The sequence below is a fragment of the Perna viridis genome, chromosome 9 (genome assembly GCF_037379345.1).
Source record: "Perna viridis isolate PV_CMFRI_1.1 ecotype Kerala chromosome 9, ASM3737934v1, whole genome shotgun sequence".
NCBI lineage: Eukaryota > Metazoa > Mollusca > Bivalvia > Mytilida > Mytilidae > Perna > Perna viridis.
The window spans coordinates 34,056,457-34,081,639 of NC_142453.1; the positions used below are offsets into that span (position 1 = coordinate 34,056,457).

The window sequence follows — 25,183 nt, forward strand, 5'->3', positions numbered from 1 at the left end:
TGCAATATTTGTGTGTATTCTGATTAAAAGTAGTCAAAATAAAGCTGAGAATGTGTTCTTTAAAATCATATATGTAATTTACTACAAAAGTGTATGAATACTGTTTACATGTGTGAGTAATTTGCCTCCATACTCTCAGTTAGCAGAAAAGTAACAATGTTGATTTCCAGTATTTTTATTCAGGTAAATTCTGTGAACAATTTCTACGGACATCGTACCACTAGAGTAATGATTTTGAAAGCCTTATTTTCCACGTTTTGCAATGGTATGCAACTTTAAGGAGTCATTTGTCCTGGGAATTCACAGTGAAACATTGAAAATCACTTGTTTAACATGTAAAGTAATGGAAACGGTAGAAGTGGTTAGTGAGACCTCAACATGTCTTTTTGAAATTTTGTCATATAAACAATATTACCTGTCTAGATATTTGAAAATGGAATGGTTTTGTGAAAACTTGCTGTGTAACCCCTGTGTTCAATTTTTAGGAGAGAAGACATGTTTTTTCAGCATAAAAATCCAGAACAATATTTGTGCAGGAAAATTTAACATTCGTATCAACTTTTCTTTACAAGTAGAGTAATTTCAGACAAGAAGATATTTGAAAAATTGTTAAAAGATGAAAATGATGAAGACGACAGTCGAAAAAGTGATGACATTAGCTCCAATGACCATCGGGATAGGTGAGCTAAAACTGTAGCTATGAATTCATATTATACTTTATACAAGTGATGCTGCCATTTACCATTAACTATCTTTGGCTTGTGTTAAAAAAAATAAAACTGTAATCATTTCTAATAATGGTTTTATTACAAGACTCATCATTTGAGTGATATTGCATATCTTGAGGAAAGATTGGTATTTTTTTCCTAATGTAGCATTCATAGCATAAAACACAGACTGTAAAAACACCATCTATTCAAAAATGAAACAAATAGAATTATAGGCTGTTTTAAAGTTTTAATGACCAAGAGACTGTGTATAACAAAGTACATGTATTCAAAGCCATGACTATATAACCATAGTAACATCTTTTTCTCACAGAGAATATCTCATCTAATTTGCAAGACATGTATATTTCACCTATGGAGCATCCATATGATTATTCTCTCTTTTGTTTTGGAGGGGTGCTAGAATCAATATCCATGATTTTTTTTGCTGTTTTCTCTTCAAACCTTTTGTTATAGAATTGATTACTCTTCCAAAATATGTTTTTTTCACCTAAGTAAAATCAAATGGTTGCTCCTTTGCCTATCTTAGACTAGATTATAAAGTTCAGCATTCCAAGAAACTGCAAATTCATAAATTGTTGTGTGCAATAATTATAACAAAAATGTAATTTTGGGCACTAACACAGCTAATTTTTTTTTGGCAATATTGAGAAAAAATCCATTTAGTAATGGTAAACCCAAAAAGATTTTTATAACATTCCTTAAGTATTTTTTGCAATAATAAAAACAGTGCAACAGTTCTTGAATTTACAATATTATAAAAATTTAAATAGCACCAACATTTTTGTCTTTGATTCCTAAAGATAAATGTAGGCATACTTAAGAAATTCAAGGCTATCTTACTTTTATATGTATGAATATACAAACATTGCACAAATGCAGACAAAAAAGAGGATAAGAATAATATAATTTTGTAGCAATTCAGATTTTTTAGTTGGGTCAAAATATTCCTGTTTTTTGTGTGTGTGTGTGTGTACAATACGATGTTAAATAAGAAAAGAAAATATGTTACATTTACAATCACTTTAAACACAACCAATTTTTAGACATATTTCCAGGAACATTTGAGATGTATAGATTCATATTTCAATTTCAGTCCTAAATGTAAGTACACTAAAGAAAATTCAATGCTATCTTACTTTCCTATTTCTGAATATATATACAATGTATAAATGCAGAAAAAGTTGCTAAAAAACACATGCATCTTAAAAAGAAAGATAAGAAAAGTATCATTTTAGCCATATTTCCTGTAACATCCTGAGATGACTTATACAAGGCATTCAGGCAAATATGATTTCCATCTTTATCTTTTATACTTGTCTTATTCAAATAGAAGGAGCATGCATTGGGAGATTATCAATTCATATCTCAGTGCAAGTATCCCGACAGTTTTGACACAGATGCTTTCCTTGGTATTGAAAACACACAAAAAGATTCTCAGAGTATTGCAAATAGCAGTACGTAGCCCCCTTCTGGTACAAATCATGAAAAATGTAAGTGCAGTTTTGAAAAAAAAAAAAGAAGAATAAAACTAAATCTTAAATAGTCTAAGAAAATTGGAACAAAATATAAACTGAGTATATATATTCATATAAAAATGTCTGAAAAATTATGACTGCTAATATATATGTATTAATAGAAAATGAAAATGGAGCAAACTTTATGTTGTGTTTGTGCTAAATATATTTTCAACAATAATTTTTTTTATAGTTATTACTAACAATATTTCTTTTGGTGTAACCAGTATTTTTAACACATGGAATATACTTGAAACTTATAACTATCAAATTTAAATATCAAATAAAACTTTTCCAAACCCCTTAAAAATTTCAGTAAATGCACTCTTTCAATGTGATGTAAATAATTGGTAATTTAATTTTTGCCTGCTTTCAAATCACCTTAGTACATTTTTACTTCCTGCTGGTAAAAATACTTTATGAAACAGTCTTGTTACTTTGACAGCACACACAGAAAGACACATGTTATATACATGAAAAAATGCAACATATGTTTGCATATGTTTTAAAACATGGAAACATATGTTTAGGACCAATATGTAAATTGATATTTTTATGCATATAAAATCACATGGAAACATAATTTTTTTTTCTCTAAATCATCTGAAAACCATACCTTTTTCATACATTTAGGCCAACAGAACACATATAATTACCATTTGATTTTTTTAAACTTTTTTCATGAATTAATCTGTTAGTCCTAAACATGTTTTCCAGGTGGTTTCAAAACATATAAAAAACAAATGCTGCAATTTTTCCTGTGTTCATGATAAATAAAATGTTTCTAATCAGAACTTATCAGCCATTTCCCTTTCACTAAAAAATCTTGTATGCAGAAAGAAGTACTTTTCACTAATTTTCATTAGTTCTCTTTCCACTTTGTGGCACTAAAAACTATGTCTGATGTCACCTTCAATCAAGTTACAATTCTCTGAAATTCAGGCAAATGAAGAAACTAAGTGTAAGTAAACAAATGAACTTGAAAAATCAAAATAAAAAAATACTCCTTTACTATCAACCTAGTGCATACAAGGTTGTCCAGTGACCAATAAAAATAGCCAAGTGGTTCTGATAGTACCAGTATTGTTATGTTATCAATCCCACTGCATAGTCACTACAACTCAGTGTTAATTCTAAATTTTGAAAAATGAAGAAAAAAAACCTCACTGCATTCTTAAACTTCCATAATCATGATAATAAAAAATGCATAAAAGCAGTGTATACTCTGCTTAATCTTACATGTATTTATAAAAACTGAAGTAACATTCATTATTTAATCAATCAATGAAGCTATTTGAAGTCAATTTTGAAGTGAGGTCCTGACAGAAACCTTTCAAAAAGTTAAATATACTCTTCAAACAGAAAATTGATCTTGCATTATCAAAACCATGTACACTAATATAATGATAAGACAGAAAATGAAAAATTTACCAAATTTACACAAGGGATATAGGATAACACGAACTAAACATGAATTGACCTTCACTGTGTGTTTACCCCCTTCGAGGATTACTTCAAAAGTTGTATGAAAAACACTCAGTAGCCATCAATTTCGCGTATTTGGCAATTTTGATTAATGCACACACACATATATATATATATATGATGCCCTACATTCATACAAATTTTAATCAAATCTTCATTGAAAATTTTAAGAACAGTTAACCCAACCAGATACATGGAAAGACAGTCAGGCGCTTACAAGATACCATCACCCAAGAACAGTGCCCAGAACTATGTTGGAGAAGGGAAATGACATCCTGATGGTTCTTCCCAAGTCAATATCTAGGATGCACACACACACACATAAAAATGTCAGTATATCCATTATAACCCTGAAACATTCTGGAGAGTTTCCACACTTTACATCCTTTATTATGCATTTCTTAATTTTTATCAAAAAATTTGTGAAATAGGGAATTTTTCATTGACATACGGTAGTTTTTTGGTCCTTTTATAATAAGGAAATAATTACAATTTTAACTAAAATACTTGCCGACCCATTAAAAAACCGTTGCCCAAATTAAGGAGAGTAAAAGCAACACCTATCATATTACATGTATGAAGTATTACCCACTTAATTTAAAAGAGGCTGCTATTGATGGTACTTATAAATACAGGAAGGTTAAGTACTGGGAAGACTTTGGCAAGCTTGTGTTTTGTTCATCTGTAGCACTGTCAAACCTGACTAAATGATTTGGGTTATTTATTGGAAACACCTTTCCATCCATTCAATATTCAATGTGATTATCCATACTCCCAATGGAAAAACAGATTTCAAATTTGGTATGTGGTTTTATATAAATAGGGCGTGATTGGCATAACCGATTTTGGTTGCTGTCCAATGACAAATTGCTGTTTAGTGGGACTATGCTGTTATACCTAGCACAACAAAGTTTTAGTTCTGGGAATGTTATAGTTACCTTTGAATGATAGTTACCTTTGAATGATAGTTGCCTTTGAGACTGGTGATTTTCCAAAGATTACCAAGAACAGCCATAAATATTAATAAGCTGACAACAGAATATGAAAGTTAAATAATTTGAAGTTAATTGCAAAAAGGATTGTTTAGTACATATTTTGTAGTCTTTAATCACAACAAATGTAAGATCAAACTATATGCCAGCAAACCTAGCAAATATGATTGAGAAGTTAGATTTATTATACCTCGTGCTGGTGAAAAAAAATATGCCTATAACATCAATAAACACATGACTAGAAATCTAGGAAGTCTTGTTGGTCACATGTTCATAACAGAACAACTCTGCACAAAAACAATACTGACATCTTTAAAACTTAAAGTTATTTTATGATGTTTCTGGTAGCACTATTCTTATATCAAATGTTGATTGATAAACAATCAGGAAATTAATTGTTGTCAGTAAATTTTAAAATACATCAGGACAGTACATTTTAGTGATAATAACGCAATTCTTAAATAATAGTACAAGTTATAAATTTGAACAGACAGACAGACAAGAAACAAAAAAAATATAGTACTGCCCTTCCTAAAGTGGATACTATCTAAAACCATTCATAGACAAAATGTCTTTGCTTCGTACAAAATACCACACTAAACACTTATTGTTTTTAAAATCTTAAACATTTGGATTTCATAGCCCACTTTCTTCAACCCTCTCTGACCTAACTTTTTTTAATCATTTCTCAAATTATATCAATTAGATCATTGAAAAAAGAGATTACCTGTGATGTCATGCTAAACATACCTCATAACATTTTAAATTTAATCAACTGTATCAAAAAAAAAGCAGCAATTTTTGGGCAAGACTGAAAACAGATGAACAACCTGCCTAATAAATAAGAATACTTTTATCTGGTTGAAGCTAACAAAAATGCCACAAACAATTATTTACAGATGAACATCAGAAAAATTAGACAGACAGACAGAAAGTCAATTGTAGCATAGTCTATTTCTTATATTAGGACTAGGTTGTAATAACAGAATAAATACAATACTTGAACTTGGGATCATACATTGTACACTTGTATTTTTTCACAACAAAGTAAGTTTTACACTGTAAAGGTATTTGTTTTCACGGTGTACAGATTTTTTCTATTGTATCCATGAAATTGATATAAACACAATAAACTAATCATTTAAAGAAAACTTGATGATTGACACCCACAAATATGTTCGCTCGACAAAACCCGTCATTATCAGCGATGTTTACAGTAGCTGCATATAAACTATAGATGGTTAGAAAACATACACAACTGCCTCTAAAACAATAGGTACAATCCCCTTAGAAATGTAATACAATAACACCAAAAGAAATCAGAAGACGGCAAGTACAAGAAATACATGAAATAATCTCGGCCAGGAAAATGACAGAATATTTAATATGTCCTATCATTTAGTACTAAAATAACAAATCAGGCCAATCAAATTCTCCTGTTCTCAGATCACAAACATGATAGAGAGGTCATGAAAGACATTTTATGGTGTTGTTAATACTCTAAGAGAAAAAAGGGAGAATAGATTAGTAGTAACAATATGGTACATCTCAATTTAATTCTATCTGCAAACAAGAGAACTTGATTTTCATGGCCGAATAAATATACACAACTTAACAATAAATAAATTTTCAACAACAATGCAATCAGCTTGGTGTACTCGGTGGCTCCGAGCTAAAATATGGCAAAGCGTCTCGTACTAATATAGTATGACAAATATCACACACTTTTGACGGCCGAGAGTTTGGGCCACTATTCACAGTCTTTGATATACAATCACTGCAGAAAACTTTCCCACAATGACGGCAGTGGTGCTGAAATGAGATACCAAAAAATGAATTATTTACAACCAAAACATGCTTGATCATTTGCACAGTATTTAATTGCTAAACCCAAGAAAGAATTACAGTTTACAAATGTTGCAATTTTTTTTTTTTTTTTTAATAAAAAAAAATTCTTATTAGCTTTTTATACAAAAAGCATGCTCATCCTTTTTGGATGCAAATAAAAAAAATATATCTAATCTAAACTAAGAATTAAGGTAATATGATCCTGAAAAAAAGTTAGCTTGATGTAATTTTTTTTTAAATACACGTATTAATTATTGTAAATGTACTACAAATTGAATGTTTCATACAAATACATTAATACATTAAACTATATCAAACAGCTAGTCAAATTCACTAGTGCAATCAAATGTTATTACGTTTACAATCAGCATATTAGAGGTGTATTTGATGGTTAAAAAGTGAGGAAACACCATTAACCTCCCAGAGAAAACATTAAGTATCAACCACCATTTAATACAGAAAAATCTAGAATATAATGTTCAAAGGGACGAAAGGAGAGGAGAAAATTTAGGGCACGGAATAGAAGGGTTAACTTACTTTGTTATTGGCATTCTAGAAATAGGATATTTATTTGTATTAGGGTATGTTCAATGTTTTAAATGAAGAAAAAAAGAACATTAACAACAGAAAAAAATAGCATATACATGAATATATATGCACACGTAAAAATATACACACGTACAAGTCAATTTCTTATCAAAATTTCGATTATTGTGCAACTTGAAAAGCATTTTAAATTGAAATTTTCTAAACATATTCAAAACAGTTACATTATTTTTCAACATCTTTGCTAGTTAAAATTAAAGGTAATAATTATACAAATTTCTGAATTTACAGCGATACCTTACAATAATGGCATCATATTTTTTTGATTGAAATACATTGTACGATAACTCCTAAACAAACCACCATTATGGAAATAGAACAAACAGACACTTGTACCTTTCTCTTTGTGACAGAAAATTGTTGTTTACAGTTGTTACAATCATCAATATCTTCTTCATGCTGCCATCGTACCTCAGTCTCGGCCTGTCGTATCTTCTCTAATTGAATCTAGGATGACAAGTGAATGGTATAGATAAATAATAGTCCTTTAAACCTAAATTGCATGTACAAGTTGTAATTACTTACAGAAATTGTTAAAATTGTTATGCATATGTAGCCTGATATACCAAAACATTATGTCATACATCATCATTGCAACATCAGTGCCATTGTGTCAACTTGTGTCCCACGAAACCCTGACATTGTGGTCAAGTTTAGGAAGCTTGCTCATCTAATTAAAACACTGGTAACCAAGATATGCACATAAAATGTTGTCTGTGTATGGGATAACTCCCAAAACCCCAGCTAATTGATCCTTTACCAAATAGTGTGGCTAAATATACTTTTTCTTTTTTCTTAGGCAAATGTTGCAAACAAATTCTTCAAGAGTTAGCCATGTTCAAACATCAAGTTCGTTTACATTTTGGAATTTTTAACAGTATGAAAATGAACTTTTGATTGGTTGCGTACATCCTCAATTTGCAACCCATGAAGTGGAAATTGTCACTTTAAAGTGAGGAGAAGTGAACATTCATTATAAAACTTGATTTATGCAGGCAGACTCAAAAATATTCAAATAGGAGGCCACACAAAGTTCATCTTCCAGAATGCAGTGCACCATAGAATTTTCAATTCTTACCATGAAATTGTAAGAAAAATATGGAAGTTTGGTACAATAGTCTACAATCTGCCAATGTATAAGGATAAGATCTTACATCACTACAATATTGTTAATGCTAGATATGGTTTAGTCATACAAATAAGAGCATTAAGTAAGCTTCAATATTATACATATATAACATTTATAATAAAAAAATAACAACTGACTCTTAATTTCACTGTAATGGACAGAGCTCTTTAAATAAAACAAACTATAAAATGGGAGACATGTGACTGCTATCTGTTTTGAAGTGACAGTGACATGTGACTAATGTATTACCTTAAGTGACTCAGGCAGTTTTACAAAGTCTCTCTGGACAGCTTCACTGTTATCAAGATCTATGTAGTCACATGATAGACATGTGACTAATGTATTACCTAAAGTGACTGAGACAGTTTTACAAAGTCTCTCTGGTTTGGACAGCTTGAATGTTATCAAGATCTATGTACAGTCATATGATAGACTTGTGACTAATGTATAGCTTGAAGTGACAGAAACAGCTTTACAAAGTCTCTCTGGATAGCTTCACTATTATCAAGATCTATGTTCAGTCACATGATAGACGTAAGACTAATGTATTACCTGAAGTGACTGAGAGTTTTACAAATTCTCTCTGGATAGCTTCACTATCACCAAGATCTATGTTCAGTCACATGATAGACGTAAGACTAATGTATTACCTGAAGTGACTGAGAGTTTTACAAATTCTCTCTGGATAGCTTCACTATCACCAAGATCTATGTTCAGTCACATGATAGACGTAAGACTAATGTATTACCTGAAGTGACTGAGAGTTTTACAAAGTCTCTCTGGATAGCTTCACTATCACCAAGATCTATGTTCAGTCACATGATAGACGTAAGACTAATGTATTACCTGAAGTGACTGAGATAGTTTCACAAAGTCTCTCTCGACAGTTTCACTATTATCAAGATCTATGTAGTGACATGATGGACATGTGACTGATGTTTTACCTGAAGTGACTGAGATAGTTTTACAAAGTCTCTCTGGACAGCTTCACTATTATCCAGATCTATCTGTAAGGACTGTACTTTACTCTTGTATTTCTGTACTTCACTTTCTAATTTACTCTGAAATAATCATCATAATATTGAGCAATATAAAGTAATAGCTTCAATATTGCATATTCATGTGTTAGCTCTCAAGACAAGTATCTGAGACTGCAAATGTTTGTACAATGAAACCTATTCAAATTGAACCCATTTTGAACCTTATAATCGGTTCTGTTTAGACAGGTATAACTGGTTCTGTTTAGACAGGTATAACTAGTTCTGTTTAGACAGGTATAATTGCTTCTGTTTAGACAGGTATAACTGGTTTTGTTTAGATAGGTTTTAATTGGTGCTGTTTAGACAGGTATAACTGGTTCTGTTTAGACAGGTAATAATTGGTTCTATTTAGACAGGTTTTAAGAATTTTCTGGGCTAGGTTTACACAGATTTCACTGTTTGAGACAGGTTCATCCTATGGCATCATCACTATTAGCGTTAACTGGTTCTCAATTTCATATCATAAATAAAGTTAAAAAATAAAATGATATACTAGTAGCTACCATGTTTACATGTTTTTGTTCATCTACATGATTAAGTTAATGCAGCAAATAATACATGCTTGATCAATCATAAAATTTAAAATCCTTTATGTAAATTTGATTACAAGCATGTTTGAAATTGGAAAATAGACAGTACACGAGTGATGAATGCAGTACAACCAAAACTCTTACTTTTGTATCAGCCAATCATTAATCAAATAAATTTTAAGTGACTCTACATTTAGTTAGTGTTAGAAATATTATTCCTGATAACAGATGTTTTAAACCTCTAGAACACTAACCCTTATATCTGACTGTTCAGCTACCTGCTGTTGGAGTGCATTGATTAACTGTTTTGATTTAGCTTGAATACTCTTCAGTGACTGTTCAGAATCTGTTAACTTCTTACTCAAATCAGCTCTCACTGATGATTCACGTTCCAACTCAGACTTCAAACTCTCCTGCACAACTACAAGGAGAAATTAATTACATAAATATACTCCTCCATGAACCACATGACTTTCTGCAATGAAAAAATTTAAGAAAACGCTAAAATAAAAACTTGAGTACTTTTATCGGGGAGTTCACATTAAAAATTCCATATCAGTAAGAAAAGTAGCCTAGTACAACAATAAATTTTGTAGTCTATTGTATTACTTTGTTTAAAATTGAAAAAGGAGTATCTTTTTAATGATGATATTAATATAAAATGTCATACTTGATTGGTCATAAGTTTTTAATAAACTGAGACATTACACAATATACTAATTCTGTTTCAAGGCACATACCATTATACATTCAAATGAATTCAGTTTATTTTATCATTTGAAGAAAGAAACAACAGAAATCATAACATTTTCATGATATTTTCCCATTCACAAAAAGATACTTTGATTCTAGCCCAATGAGTTAAAGAATACAATACACAGGCAAATGTGCCACACATACGAATCAGACGGTTTGCATCATATGATTATCATATGAATCGAGCACCAAATAATAATCATGTTTCAGTTAACATATGTTAATCGCATGGTTATCATATGACAACCACATGTTTTTTCACAACATATGATTATCATATGTTTTCAAGCCCATATTATCATATGTGGCACATTTGCCTGTGTATGTTCTATATACCCAGTTTTTCCTGTACAGTAGATAACTCCTGTGACAGGGACTCCTCTATGTTATTTTTCTCCTGCTGTTCAGCATGAATCTGGTCCTTAAGGAATAAGATCTCACTTCTCAGTGTTTCCTCTGTATGTTCCTTAGCAACCTTGGCCTTTATTATCTCTTCACGATATTTCAGAAGTAACAACTGCATTTCCTGTTAGAGAAAGAGGATATGGCTTTTTCAAAAATTTGTCCTGTCTGATACTTCTTACAGGCTGTGATGCTATTTGATTAATATTGATAAAATGACAATTAACTCATTTGAGCTGGCATAGCAAAAGCAAGAAAAGCAATCAATGATGGTTCAATCTGTTTATTGCTATTTTGTCCAAGACATCAATATTAATGTAAAGCTTAAGTTTCTAAGAATTATGTCCAATCTCACTCTAGCAGAATAAGAAGAGAAAAGTCAGAAAGAATAATTTTAAAAAATCATAATGTAGTGAAAATATAAAATATTGGCAATTGCCTTAGTTAAAGAAAATTTGAAAATAGTGTTGTTTGATGTAATTCAAAATTATGGCAAGCCAAAGTGGAGAAAAATCAATATTTTGTAATATAAGAAAATACTAATTTTTGTCCACTTTGGCTTGCCATACAAAATACTGACATCCCCAATAAACAGTTTTGTAGATATTGACAGAGGCCATCACTACAATCACATCTAAATTTTATTATTGACAGAGGCCATCACTACAATCACATCTCAATTTTATTCATGATTTGGTTCTGACATGTTTTAAATGACAGACTTGTAATCAATAGTCTATTGCCACTAATTTTCTCCTTAGAACGGCTGTAAAAAGTAAGATAATTGAAGTTAGCCTTTTGATGAATTCTTCTGTATTTTTTATATGATGTATTTAGGCATAAAGCAATGTGCATTGCTTGTGTACTTTCCCTTGGGTAAATTGTAAGTGCAGTGTTCAGCTTTACAATTTGAGTACATGTACCAGTAATAATGGAATATTTTAAAAAGTTTCTTGGCCTGGTTTCATGAAAAAAATTCTCAAATGGAGATTTTCCTCAAACCTTCAAAATCAAGCAATCTGATTGGTCAAAATTTCAGCTGACGAGGGTTTGAGGAAATCTTCAACTTGAAATTTTCAAATGAATCTGGTTCATGATACCAGAATATGGGGGTTGTTGAAAGGAATAATGTAGAGGAATATGAAGTGTTGATATACACAATAGGAAGGATACTTACTTTATCATTCTAGATGAAATACAAGGGAGCAATAAGAACAAATTCTAATGATTTATAATGTTTCAAAAATAAAGAATTCAAGGTTTCTAATGCTTAAACTAGACCTGTTTGTACAAAGCTAACCAAACAAAAAAAATCAAAATAGAAATTTAAATATTGTTAAAATTTGAAATAAACAGTAAAACTATTTTAACTGTAAAACTCTGACTTGAACAACCAGTTTTAAAACAGAAATCATCTGGTCATTTAAGCTATAAAAACAAAGCTCACTGTAAAATAATAGAAACAAAACAATACATGGAAAAAAGACTATTTCTGGAGAATCTCTGGCATCGTATAGAACACCAACAATGTTATAATTGGGAAGGTTTTAAAAAATATCCCCATAGAAATAAGTATCATACTGACTTCATTATCAAGAAGCGTTTAACAGTCAATGAAACACATATTAAACTAGATTTAATTTCCATGCAACAGATATAACCCTAACTCACCCGTAGCTACTAGAGAGTCTTGGTTCCTTTGATTATTCTAAAATCAATTTCTATGCCACCATAAAATTTTATATTTTTTTTTCAAGCAATGGCCATCTTGAAATTACAGCTTATTAAAATTTTCAATTAGGACAATTGAAAGCTGGTATAGTGATCTATTTTAAAACCAAGTATGCACTTTCTACATTTTTTCCTAAACCATTACAAAATTTATACAAATTCAAAGGGGGGCAATGTTTGAAATTTTATATAGTTTATGCACATCTGCAAATAGTGATCAAATGAAAAGAAGGAGAAGTAAAAACAATATGTTCACATTCTGACAAAGGTTCCTGCTATTATACATGATCTCAGCCAATTCATTTAAAACTGTTTACTTGATTAAAAATAAAGTTAAGATTGTAAAAGCAAGTACTAACCTCCATTTTATCCGGCAGATTAATATCTTCGTTTTGTAATTGTTGGGCATACTTTGAATGTTTTCCTACTAGAGAGTCATTTTCTTTCTGTAACCTTGACAACTGGAAAATATAAAATACAGCTGTGGAAACCAGAAAACGTAGTACGAAGATGTACTGATCTGTTATTTTATACATTTATCTATGGCTGGCTTAATACTTGTCATGCTACATTCAGAGTATCAGAAAAGATACAAATAAAGAATTCAGGGATCAGTAAAAAAAAAATCAAATTGAGAATTTTCTCTTATTTCAAAATTTCAACCCAGCTGATTGATTAAAGAACGATTTGAGACAATCCAAAAATTCCAAATTTGTATCAAATCAGATTATTTAGAAACAAGATAATCCATACCTCTTTTTGTACTTCCTCTCGAGAACCAGTCAGTACTTGCTGCAAAAATAGACAAAGACTATATCACTAGGCATATTGGAAGACCAACTGAATAAGAGAAAATAAGAAGAAAAGTTAACAAGAACATTAATTAATCTGGTTTCTCACAATTAAATATAAGCATATGATATAAATGTAAGACTCAGAATAAAGTCACATTCACATATCCATATTTTATGCTGCATACTTAATTTCAAATCATTTTCTATATAGTTAAATTCTGTAGTTTGAGCAGACGAAATGTTTTATGGGGCATATTTACTTTGGAGGAATAACAAAGCTTTAAAATGTTTGTAGGCTATTGTAATATGTAAGGAGAAACTTTACATGATTAATAGAAGTTCTGATAGTGCTATTTGGAAGGAAATTTTGAAATAACTTTTTCTAACAATTTTCAAAATTTCAAAACGGCCATTTCTAACATTCCACATAAACAACCATGAACTTACAACACCAACAAAGAATGGGAAATCAGTAAAAAAGTCTGGAAAACTGAAGATGGACAGACGGACGGGTCAAAAACATTATACCCTTCGCAACTTCGTTGTGTGGGGTATAATTAGGAGGCTGGTAGACAGGATATTTATAAATTAATAAAGCCATGCAGACTGTAATTTATAGGGTTGGCAATTTTTTTATGTCGGATATTGGAAAATGGTTGTCGGTCTTTTGCAAAATGGTCGTCGGTCAGTGACTGGCATTTTTGCCTGTTTCTGGACCCTTGGACCCAAAAGTCTACTTGGGATTGTTTAAAACCTACCAGTTAATTGGTCCCTGAGGTCTACTTGGGACTGTTCAAAACCTACCAGTTGGTCCCTAAGGTCTACATGGGACTGTTTAAAACCTACCAGTTGGTCCTTAAGGTCTACTTGGGATTGTTTAAAACCTACCAGTTAATTGGTCCCTGAGATCTACTTGGGACTGTTTAAAACCTACCAGTTGGTCCCTAAGGTCTACTTGGGACTGTGTAAACTGTTGTTTAAGCTCCTCAATGTATTTCTCACAGTCCTTCAGCTTGTTCAACAAACTGGAAATCTAAAAAATACAAGTACAAGTACATGTATATATAATCATTTTTGCATGATTTTCTTTTTGTGCTGTGATAATTACCCTATAGCAGACAGTTCTTACTGGTGCCTAAAATAATATTTTTTTCAAAAATAAGATAAATTTTATAGAAGTCTGTTCTTTCAGAAATTCAATATAGTCCTGCTGCACAGTAAGGCTCAATATAGTCCTGCTGCACAGAAAAATTCAGAAAAGCTCAATATAGTCCTGCTGCACAGAAAAGCTTAATATAGTCCTGCTACACAAAAAAACTAAATATAGTCCTGCTGCACAGAAAAATTCAATAGAGTCCTGCTGCAAAGAAGGGCTCAACATAGTCCTGCTGCACAGAAAGGCTCAATATAGTCCTGCTGCACAGAAAAGCTCGACATAGTCCTGCTGTGCAGAAAGGCTCAATATAGTCCTGCTGTGCAGAAAGGCTCAACATACTCCTGCTGGGCAGAAAGGCTCAAGATAGTCCTGCTGGGCAGAAAGGCTCAAGATAGTCCTGCAGCGCAGAAATGCATAGAAAGGCTCAATATAGTCCTGCTCCACAGAAAGGCTCAACATAGTCCTGCAGCACAGAAAAGCTCAACATAGTCCTGCTGCACAGAAAGGCTCAATATAGTCCTACTGCACAGAAAGGTTCAAAATAGTCCTGCTGCACAGAGAGGCTTTCATAGAATAGTCTAATAAAAGTGGTTTAAAATGTGATGTTAGGTTACAATATAAGGACATTCATATTCAAAGATTTTTTTTAATCCTATAGACCCAGTCAAACTTGTCAACAGAGACAACTAAAGGGAAGAAAAAATATACAACTTATGAGCTGGATTCAATTTTAAAGATATTTTGCACATGATGGTTTCTTCCTTAATCAGATATTTCACAGGATCCCTTATAGACAGTGATTGGCTGTGTAGAGGAGTCATAAAAGACAGTGAATAGCTTATAAATGAATCATTATACACATAGCTTAGCTGTATAGAGGCATAATTATAGACAGCAGTTAGCTTATAATGCTTATACAGGTTCCCTTTAAGACTGGTACTACTATAACCATATCTAAATACATGTAAGCCACAAACCTGCTCTTCTGATTCAGACACATTTTTCTTTAGACTATCCTCCAACTCAGTAATATATTTCTGTTGGCTCTCTGTGGTTTGTATCTCACTATTAAGGTTCCTCTCAAAGTTTTTTGCTCTAACTTGCTCCTTTTTAAGGTCATCCTGTATATTCTGTAACTGGGCTTCATAGTTGTTACACATATCACAAGGTTTGCCAAGCTTCTCTCTGGCTTCTTTCAACTACAAAAACAAGTTGAAATTGATAAAAAGAAATGCAGTATTGGAAAATGAAAAATAATTTCTTGGTTCCAAGACCATTCATTGATTTTTAAGGACTTCTTCAGCCATTTTCTTGTCATATACAAAAATACAAGCAAAATACTGGGGAAGCACCTTTCATATTTTTAAAGCTGTGTTGAAGGAGAAGACTATGTTATTGTGCAAGTCATAAATATCGAAACTAATCATGTTTTGTGTGATTGGATAAACAGGATTGAAGAAATATTTACGGAATATTCGTTGTTTATATATTATTTGCAGTACTTGTATCGGTACCAAACCGACTTAGTGACGTCATGAGCTAATCGGAAGCTATTGGTGAAAATCAATAAAGTCTGACTATGATCTTCCTTCAGATAGAAGAGTTCTCCATGACGGCTATCCAACTAATATTCTAAAGATTTTGAATTCTGCATAGCCTTGAGCATTTTATAAAAGCTCATTTTGCAATAAAGGTTATTTATTTTTGTTTATGTGGGTATGATTTATGGTAAGAGACTAACTTAATGCAAAGGTGGTCTTACCCTTAAATGTACATGCTGTAACACCACCCTTATCATTTGAAAAAATTTATATATACATTCACATTAAAAGCCTAAAAATCAATAAATTAAATTTGAATGGCCTTAAGTTGATTAAAACATTAAGGTGCTCCATATAAGAAACAACAAAAAGAAGGTATTGAAACTATGGTAATTGACAGAGAAATAACAGAATCAGTTCCATAACTGAATAATAAAACTATCAACAGTATGAAAAAGGTTAGAGACAAAAGTACTAAAGTGATATTTTCTGTGAGAATCCGGCAGTGGGTATAGTGGAAAAGAGAACACAAGTGTTTCCATGAAATCTAATTCTAAACGTTATCTGAAATGCAGAAATGGCATTCATTTCATTATTAAGTGTCAGTACTTCGAGGCATACATTATTTGAAATTCACTGCAATTTCACCATTGAAGGGAGATAACTCACTTTCCCCATCATTCAATTGTAAAATTGAAGTTTCTTTTCTGCATTCTCTGACATTACTAAGACAAATGAACAATCAATTCATATTCAATAAACCATAAACTATGTGCCCTCATTGTCAAATTTCTGAGAAAGATTCGTTATTCTTCAATTTTGCCTTGCCTCTGTTTTACAAGATTACAGTGCTTAAAACCTGACCAATATGTAATAAGACTGCAACTTCAAGCTCCCAAATGAAGTAAGAACAAACCTGTTGTTGTAAGAGATCCCATTCTTTCTGTCCTACCATCCTCTTACCATCTACTGAGATTCTATCTACTTTACTTTTGGCAGATGCTAGTAATGTCTGTCTTAACTGTAGGTCAGGTGTGGGATCTGAAAAAAAAAAAAAAATGTTTGGAAATGAGAAAATGAAATGCAATATCTCATTCTGAAGTGTCTTCAACTTTACTAAATTAATATTTTGATGATTTTTCTAAATTCAATAATGCAAGATTAACTTCTCAAAGAAAACATGCTATTATTGAAATTTGATGTCAAATGATTTCATATGTGTATGGCAATGTCTTGTTTCATGATTTAATCATCTCTAATATTCATCGCACAAAGATTTTCTGTTTCAATAAATATTTGCAAAAGTAGTACCACTGAAGGATACTCATGTTCCTAATCTACAAACTATAATTTAATGAAAATTATGAATATCTAATTATATATATACTTTACATAAGTTCTCACTTGCTCAAAATCTTTCTAAATAAAACATGTACTATCTAACAATACCTGTAAGAGCTTTGGTCTGTGCTTGTGAAAGATACGGTAAATTAAGGACTTTTTCAGGACTAATTTGAACACGTAATCCATCAAGTTCCTCTTCAGGCCCTAATACACGACTATCTAAGAATGAATCTCCCTCTGGTAAACTTGAAACATCTAATAATGATTTCTCATCATCAGTTAACGTCTCATTGCTTAAGTCTATTGAATGTTCTGAAGAATTTGTAATCACAGTGTCTCTATCTTTCTGAGATTTCTGTTTTAATTTTTCCTGCATTTTTGCTTCCACTGTCTTGAATTTCTGTAAATATAAAATTGAAATTTAGTTCTAGTTACATGTCCTTGGCATCTGAAAAATAAAAAATAAAACAATAAAAATAAATTCTTGGTTCTTGAAATAGTGACTACAATTTGGTGATAAAAGCTGGACTGTACCCTCTAATGATATATTATAACCTGAATTATAAGACTGTTGTTATTTGTTGGAAATGTTTCCTTCACCACATATTAAGGTGATCTCATGTTCACTCATACTAGTAATATATGACTTTTAATGGTAGCAGAATAGATGGTGTATTCATCTGCACCATGAGAACTGATTTGTTCACAATGTCATAGTTTTCTTTCCATCTTTCATATACCCTGGACATGACATTTTCTAAGCAACTTAACAGGTGTTTCTAGTAAAGCAGAGGCCACTTACCCTACCGGTGCACCTAGACCATGTTCCCAGTCTTTAGTTGAGTCTGGGTTGCTCATATGCTTTTGTTGCTATGTATGTGTTATTTCGGTTATTTCGAGAACTTTGTTGTGTATGTCTTTTTTTCCTGTCTAATCTTTATCTTTGGAACATATTCTTTTGATTAATTTCAAATCTTGGTCCCTGGAGTTGCAGTAATCATGATAATGTGCTGTTAACTACCACTGAAATGCCACACACCATAGAATTTGATTATCTCATCAGCACCAAACAGATCTCACATCAACTGTCTTTGTATTTATACAAAATTCATAGTGAACTTTGTGAAGATTCACATAAATAGCATCCTAAAAAATCTAAACAGGTGTCTGAATTGCTCACCTGGTAATTTTTCACCATTCAAGGGCAATAACTCTTGCAAGGATTCATCTGACAACTTTTATCCCTTAAGACTTTTTTAGACCTTCCAATAAGGATCATTTCAGCAACTGAAAGAATTTGGCTAAACCTAACAGTTTTGAAGATAAAATATGCAAAAAACTATTGTCTGACCCTTTTGTTCTATTTTTAGTAATGGCAGCCATATTTTTTGACGGATTGATAATCGCCATTTCAGTAATATGCATGATATTCCAAGGAACATTCATACCAAGTTTGGTTTCAATTGGTTAAGTAGTGTCAGAGGAGAAGATTTTTGAAAGAAATAACATTAAAAATGGCAAAAGACATTGAAAAGGGCAATAACTCCAACATGGCTCAACAGATTAGAACAAAAATTTGACAACAGATAGATCTCATCATGCTGAACACTATTACCCAACGTCAGAATTTGGCTAAACCTAATGGTTTTGGAGATATGTGAAAAACTATTGTCTAACCCCTAGGTTCTATTTTTAGTAATGGTGGCCATGCTTTTCGACGGATCAAAAATCCCCACACCAGTCCTATGCAGGATACCCTAAAAAACATTCATACCAAGTTTAGTTCCAGTTGGTCATGTAGTGTCAGAGGAGAAGATTTTTGAAATATATAAAACTAAAAATAGCAGAAAACAAAAAGGGCAATAACTCCAAAATGGCTCAATGTTTATGGAATAAAAGGTAAATTTGACCACAGATAGATTTCATCATGCTGAACACTTTTACTCCTGTCAGGATTTAGCTAAACCTAACGGTTTTGGAGATACATGCGAAAAACTACTGTCTGATCCTATGTTCTATTTTTAGTAATGGCAACCATGTTTTTTGATGGATCAAAAATCCCCACAATTCCCATCAGTTCTATGCCAGATACCCCAAGGAACAATCATACCAAGTTCAGTTCCAATTGGTCAAGTAGTTTCAGAGGAGAAGATTTTTTTAAAATTGTTAACGACGACGGACGATGACGATGACGATGGATGCCAAGTGATGGCAATAGCTTACATGGCCTTCGGCCAGGTGAGTTAAAAATGCATCAGTATAAAGCTTTTTAATTCTGATGTAGCTAAAAACCTTACGACATAAATGCTACCACCAAAAGTACACACCTCTGAAGCTTCCTCTGTTTTCTTTAAAGCATCTGCAATTAAAATATATATTTAATTTAAGTTTGTTAGTCTATTTCCCATGATAAGTCTATTATTCAGTAATTCTTATTTGTTAATAAAAAATTGAAAGCTTTTGACCACCAGTAATTCAGAAGTTTATTCTGTCTTATTCTATCTAAACTTTCATACAGCATAATTTTGCTTGGCATTAGTTAGTTTTTGGCATTAGTTAGTTTTTGGCATAAATTTAAGCCTTTATTTCTGACACAGTCAAATAATATTCAATGTCTTGATCCTTCATTATCCTTGTATTAGAAACATATCAATAATATACATATCAAATTATTAGTATAAAAAAACCAAATTATAATTATTGGTTCTCCCCACGTATAAAAAAAGCCTTAAACAGAGAGTTATAGTGTTTCTGTCATTCTTGACATGAATGGTTCTCAGAACAAATTCCACAGTATTTTTCATTATTTCAAAATTTGTGATGGATATCTGGATATTAACTGATACATGAATATACCAACCCAGAAGACAGAATTTTATGTTTTTCATTGAGTGAGTACAGCAATCAAGCCGTATAGCTAAATATTTTGTAAAGCAGGGTTAAAACGTCAAATATCAAGTATACTCCCCTTCAGATGACATATTTATTATTTCTTAATTGTAACAATGATTGGTTTAAAACTTGAAAATGTTTGATGATCTTATCTCACTTTTGCAGACAGAAATACTGTATTTGTCCCATCAAAGTCAAAATTATTATCATTGCATGCAATGAGTTACACGAAACACACACAACAAAAGTTTGAACCAAAAGCATTCCTTACATCATTACATCTATAAACATTAAATTTTTCATGGTGTATTACCATTGAGCTGTTGCTAGTTTCTTGATACACCAAAGTGTACAAAAAATGATTTGTCTGCAAAAATTTCAACTGAAACAAACTAAACAAATGTCAGTTTCCTTTTTTAATTGATATCCATGAAAGTACAAATACTTTGCATTTATTTAGGAAGTTGCTCATCTCCCTGTATTTTTTCATACCATATAGTGGTTTATTTTTGAGTAGTGCTAATTTTTGTATATTTTAGCTGTCTGGCTGAAAACCCAAAAATGACTTAGGAATGTAGCACCACTTAGCATCCACCAAAATTGGAAACAATACTATTTTTCATATACCTTTTTGCCTCAGTCACAAAATTCTACAGCCGCCAAAATAACCCACCATATGGTGTGCACTTTACTTTTTGTAAGTCTCAGGAAGGTTCAGCTGTTTCTTTTTAATGATTTTTTTCTAGGAACCATACTATTTTCAATAAGTGAAAATTTTAAAAAACGATTAAAAAATTTATTGCATCATGAAAACTACTAGCATACAGTAGTAATGGCTTTAACTAACATTTATTACATGCAGTCAATTCACAGATGTATTTTCAATGTACTATACGTTCTGATCTGATACCTTTGTTGTATTACAGAATTGTCATAGGCAATCAATAAAATACCAAAAAAACCCAAAAATTCAAACAGGCTAAACCAAACACACTACAACAAATTCATAACTAACAGGCCTCTTTGAAATATGCATACAAGAGAGAAAATATGGCAGGCTAAAAATGAAACACACTAAAAGTTTAGCACTAACATGTCCAATGTGCAGTAAATAATGAAGTTGAGAAATTATATAAGTATTTAATGGCAATCATGCATTTCTCTGAAAAAAAATCACATCAGTTCAAATCTTCAATAAAAATCTTGTCAATATCTGCATGATATTAATAGGTGTATTATCCTGTGTTAGTCTTTGAAAAAGATACATTGTAACCATATTATATATATTTGCACTTTTGACCTAAAATTGTCATTCAGAAACATTTCTGAGCTAATTTATTCTGTGGCTGAATTGCAAATATGAAATAAATATGTCTGGAATTTATAGCTCATGAAATGGTTATGTTCACGGGATAGAGTTGGTCTTGTAGTAAATAGATCTTCCTCATTTTTCTTGAAGATAACCTTGAACAAACATACTGTTAACTTTTAAGATAAAAAATATAGGTCACCAAACTTAATTTCAAGATAACTGAGCCTAAATATATATGATTTCTTACAACATATTATATAGATTCTGTAGGGAATTTTCAGTCTTACTGTTAAAACCCTGGTAGATAAAATTTCTTTAAAATTTGTTTAAATACACTTCTTGGATATTAATTCAAATTTGTGGGTCTCAAGATTTTTTTTCTTGTAACATAAAAAAAACATTACATTTCTATAGAACATTTTCCCACATTTCTCCCGGTTTATATTAAAGACAATTTTTTGCATATATTCAAACCCTCCTGGCTCATCGAAAACACATACTTCCGTATGATTTTGCCAGATGATGGAAAAGAATGCTCTGTGTAATAGGTTTGATCTACCTTAATTGACAATTACCTGATGAGTTTCCTTTTACAGGTATTTAATTGAACAAATAAGAAGTATATTTAAACTCTCTATAAAACACAGTTTTATATATCTATGAAATGAAAGTAAGTGTAAATCTCCTTCTCTTAATTGAAATTGTTTAGCTAATGCATCTGATTCATCAGGTGACTGTCATTCAGACCCAACTCTATTTCCTGAACATTATTATTGTATGCACTGTAAAATATCAGACTTGTTTCCCTGAATCAAAATATCCCATGTATCTGTTCACATTATAACGACTGTCCCCACAATGCTTTACCTAACAGTCTGGCTTCTTCCTGTTGTTTTTTGGCTTCTTCAAGATTTTTCACTTTCTTTTCCTGTGCCATTCTCTCTTCATCTTTTCTCTGAAGCTCTACAAATTCAAAGTTAAGGATGTATTCATGCAGTCATGCAACTGTTTAGAGACTTTCAAAGCAGTAAGCAAAACATAGGTGTGTTCAGAATACTTAAGGCAGTAAGTTAAATCAACCTTTTTGGCATCATTATCTACAAATGTTATGCGAAAGGCCTCATTGCCAACCAATTTGATTTTCCTTCGTTAACTAACCCATTTTTTATCTAAAGTGAAGTAAAGGTTAGTAAGTCACATGCTTGGTAGCAAGTTGTATCGATAAAAGAGTATACCAATAATTTAAGAATTTATTTTTTGCATTTGATGATATCAATATGATTTTGCTATAACTTATTTTTGTGATTGACATTCTGTTCAACATATACATTTTTATATTCAATGACGAAGGAACTTATGCATGGCTATATTTTCCCCAATTTTTTCTTGCTTGTGAAATTAGCAAAAACTGGTTTACAACTGTCATTGTTATTGATGGTACCAGTATTCTGCTTTGGTTACAACACTACTACTCTGAATGCACCTACTGTTTATTTTAAATTATTATACCTCAGTATACTTTTTCTTTACAAAATTTATGTGAATAATTTTACTATTCTGACAAGCTGTGCGCCAAAAGACTATTGATCGGTCAATAGTTTCCTTACTATTTGCCCTTCCTGAAACTATTTCACCACAAGTGTATTTATATATTGTGAAATTTTCATTGCTGTTACAGGATTAGCTTGGTTTTTTAAAAAAAAAAAACTTCATTCATTGTTACTCATGGTTGAGTCCAGAGATTTCAAATTTCAGTTAGACAACAGAAACATCATGGAAAGTACTCAGTCAAGTGTCAAATTTTGCGTGTCTGTTGTCTCCTCAAGATAAAAAAATACGACTGTGTTTGTGACTAGAGGAATAAGTATATGAAGTTCCTAATTTACTGAGATCTAGAGTATGTTGTCTCTTAAAGTCTATGATATAAATTTGTATCTATTGTCTCTTTCGGTATAATGAAACATCTATTGTCTGTATACTGTGAAAGTACTTTAATTTGTGGACACCAATTTTTTGCAGATGATGGAAGAAACACAAATGTATGGATTCTTGAATTCATGGATTTTTTGTTTTCAATATACACATCAATGGTATTGGCTGTTTTGATAGGAACCAAAATTCTTGGTTTCACCTACCCGCGAAAACCATAATTGCTACCCCACGAACAATAGTACTTTCACAGTATTTTGGGAATAGTAAGTTTATTTTCCCCCCATATACAATCAATAAGTAAAAACTATTTACTGTTCTTAATCAATATTACAGAAGTCTTGTTTTTAATGATATTTTTTTCCTGATTTCTAAGCTTAACTGTAGATTTTGATAGGAACAAAACAAAGTAAACTCATGTTGAATAATCAAAAGGAAGTAATAATAAAGTAAAATATGATGTAACTAAGAAGTCTAACTACCAATTCTGTCAGCTGTTTCTTTGTATTAATTATTAACTCATTGGACTGAAGTAATCAATATATCAAGCATCTTAAAGTTAATCGAGTTAAAAATAATATTTCATTTATCATAAGCAGGCAGTTAGTACAAAATGCAAGATGATTCTTTCATCCATGTCAACAAAATTTTCAGACCATAGAAACTAAATATTAGGCCATTATAAAAAAAATTCCTAGATTCTCATCTTACATTTTTCAAAATTAGGAGTGAGCCGGTGAATGTTACTTTTATTTTTTTATCACTTTTTAGTGGAAAATCCTGTCAATCTGAAAAAAATTTACCTCAATTGGGGAAAAATTCAATATAAAATATTTTGGGGACGCTGAAAAAATTGGGTCAGGAAAGGATGAGAATCTAGAATATTTTTTTTTTTATTTTGGCCTCATCTTCTGAACATACAAAAATCAACAAGGCCAACAAAAATTCTTCAAACAATACAAACTGGACAATGCTAACAAACCTGCTATCTGTCTCTGTTGTTCTGCAGACAATACACTTTCCATTCTCCTTAAGTCCATCATCATTAGTGTCTGTGACTCTAGAAACTGGTCATTGGCCATCTGCCATGTCTCCTGTAATTGTTCATGGTCTCGCTTCTCTTCATTTAAAATACGACAAACTGGAAATATAAAAATAATGTTGTGCTTTTTCATCTTCCCAATTAAAACATAAGATATATTGTAAGCTGTCTGACCAGTAGTTACACTTCAGATTCCTGATTAATATTTAAAGAGCTACAAAATCAAATCTTCCTCAAAATGATGTTAGCAAGAAATTACAGAGCAGGTTTCATAATGGTCAAATTTGCATTTACCTTCTGCCACTATTCTCTTAGGAATTTTTTGGATTTTTTTCAAAACTTTTTATATCAGATTTATCAATGAGTACAGTTATTATGTGCAATTATGTATCTTCTCTTAAATTTGAAA

At 31.4% G+C, this 25,183-nt stretch overlaps 1 protein-coding gene across 4 annotated transcripts in view; it reads right to left on the reverse strand.

The window, feature by feature from the left end:
• Window positions 1-4,819: 4,819 nt before the first annotated feature.
• Window positions 4,820-25,183, reverse strand: part of LOC148607928 (rab GTPase-binding effector protein 1-like) — a 32,187-nt gene continuing 11,823 nt past the window's right edge. Inside the window, exons 9-23 of one of the 4 annotated variants that reach the window (XM_088544268.1) lie at window positions 24,715-24,873; window positions 22,671-22,766; window positions 19,927-19,958; window positions 17,705-17,999; window positions 17,172-17,296; window positions 15,692-15,913; window positions 14,493-14,591; window positions 13,518-13,556; window positions 13,124-13,225; window positions 10,968-11,157; window positions 10,130-10,296; window positions 9,250-9,366; window positions 7,513-7,623; window positions 7,108-7,122; window positions 6,217-6,534 (exon numbers count right to left, since the gene is read on the reverse strand). In XM_088544268.1, coding sequence (XP_088400394.1) covers window positions 6,367-6,534; window positions 7,108-7,122; window positions 7,513-7,623; window positions 9,250-9,366; window positions 10,130-10,296; window positions 10,968-11,157; window positions 13,124-13,225; window positions 13,518-13,556; window positions 14,493-14,591; window positions 15,692-15,913; window positions 17,172-17,296; window positions 17,705-17,999; window positions 19,927-19,958; window positions 22,671-22,766; window positions 24,715-24,873 — 1,937 coding nt within the window. In that variant the 3' untranslated portion in view covers window positions 6,217-6,366. Of the gene's footprint in view, window positions 6,535-7,107; window positions 7,123-7,512; window positions 7,624-9,249; window positions 9,367-10,129; window positions 10,297-10,967; window positions 11,158-13,123; window positions 13,226-13,517; window positions 13,557-14,492; window positions 14,592-15,691; window positions 15,914-17,171; window positions 17,297-17,704; window positions 18,000-19,926; window positions 19,959-22,670; window positions 22,767-24,714; window positions 24,874-25,183 lie in introns of all 4 variants that reach the window. The other 3 variants (XM_088544270.1, XM_088544269.1, XM_088544271.1) reach the window with 3 other exon arrangements.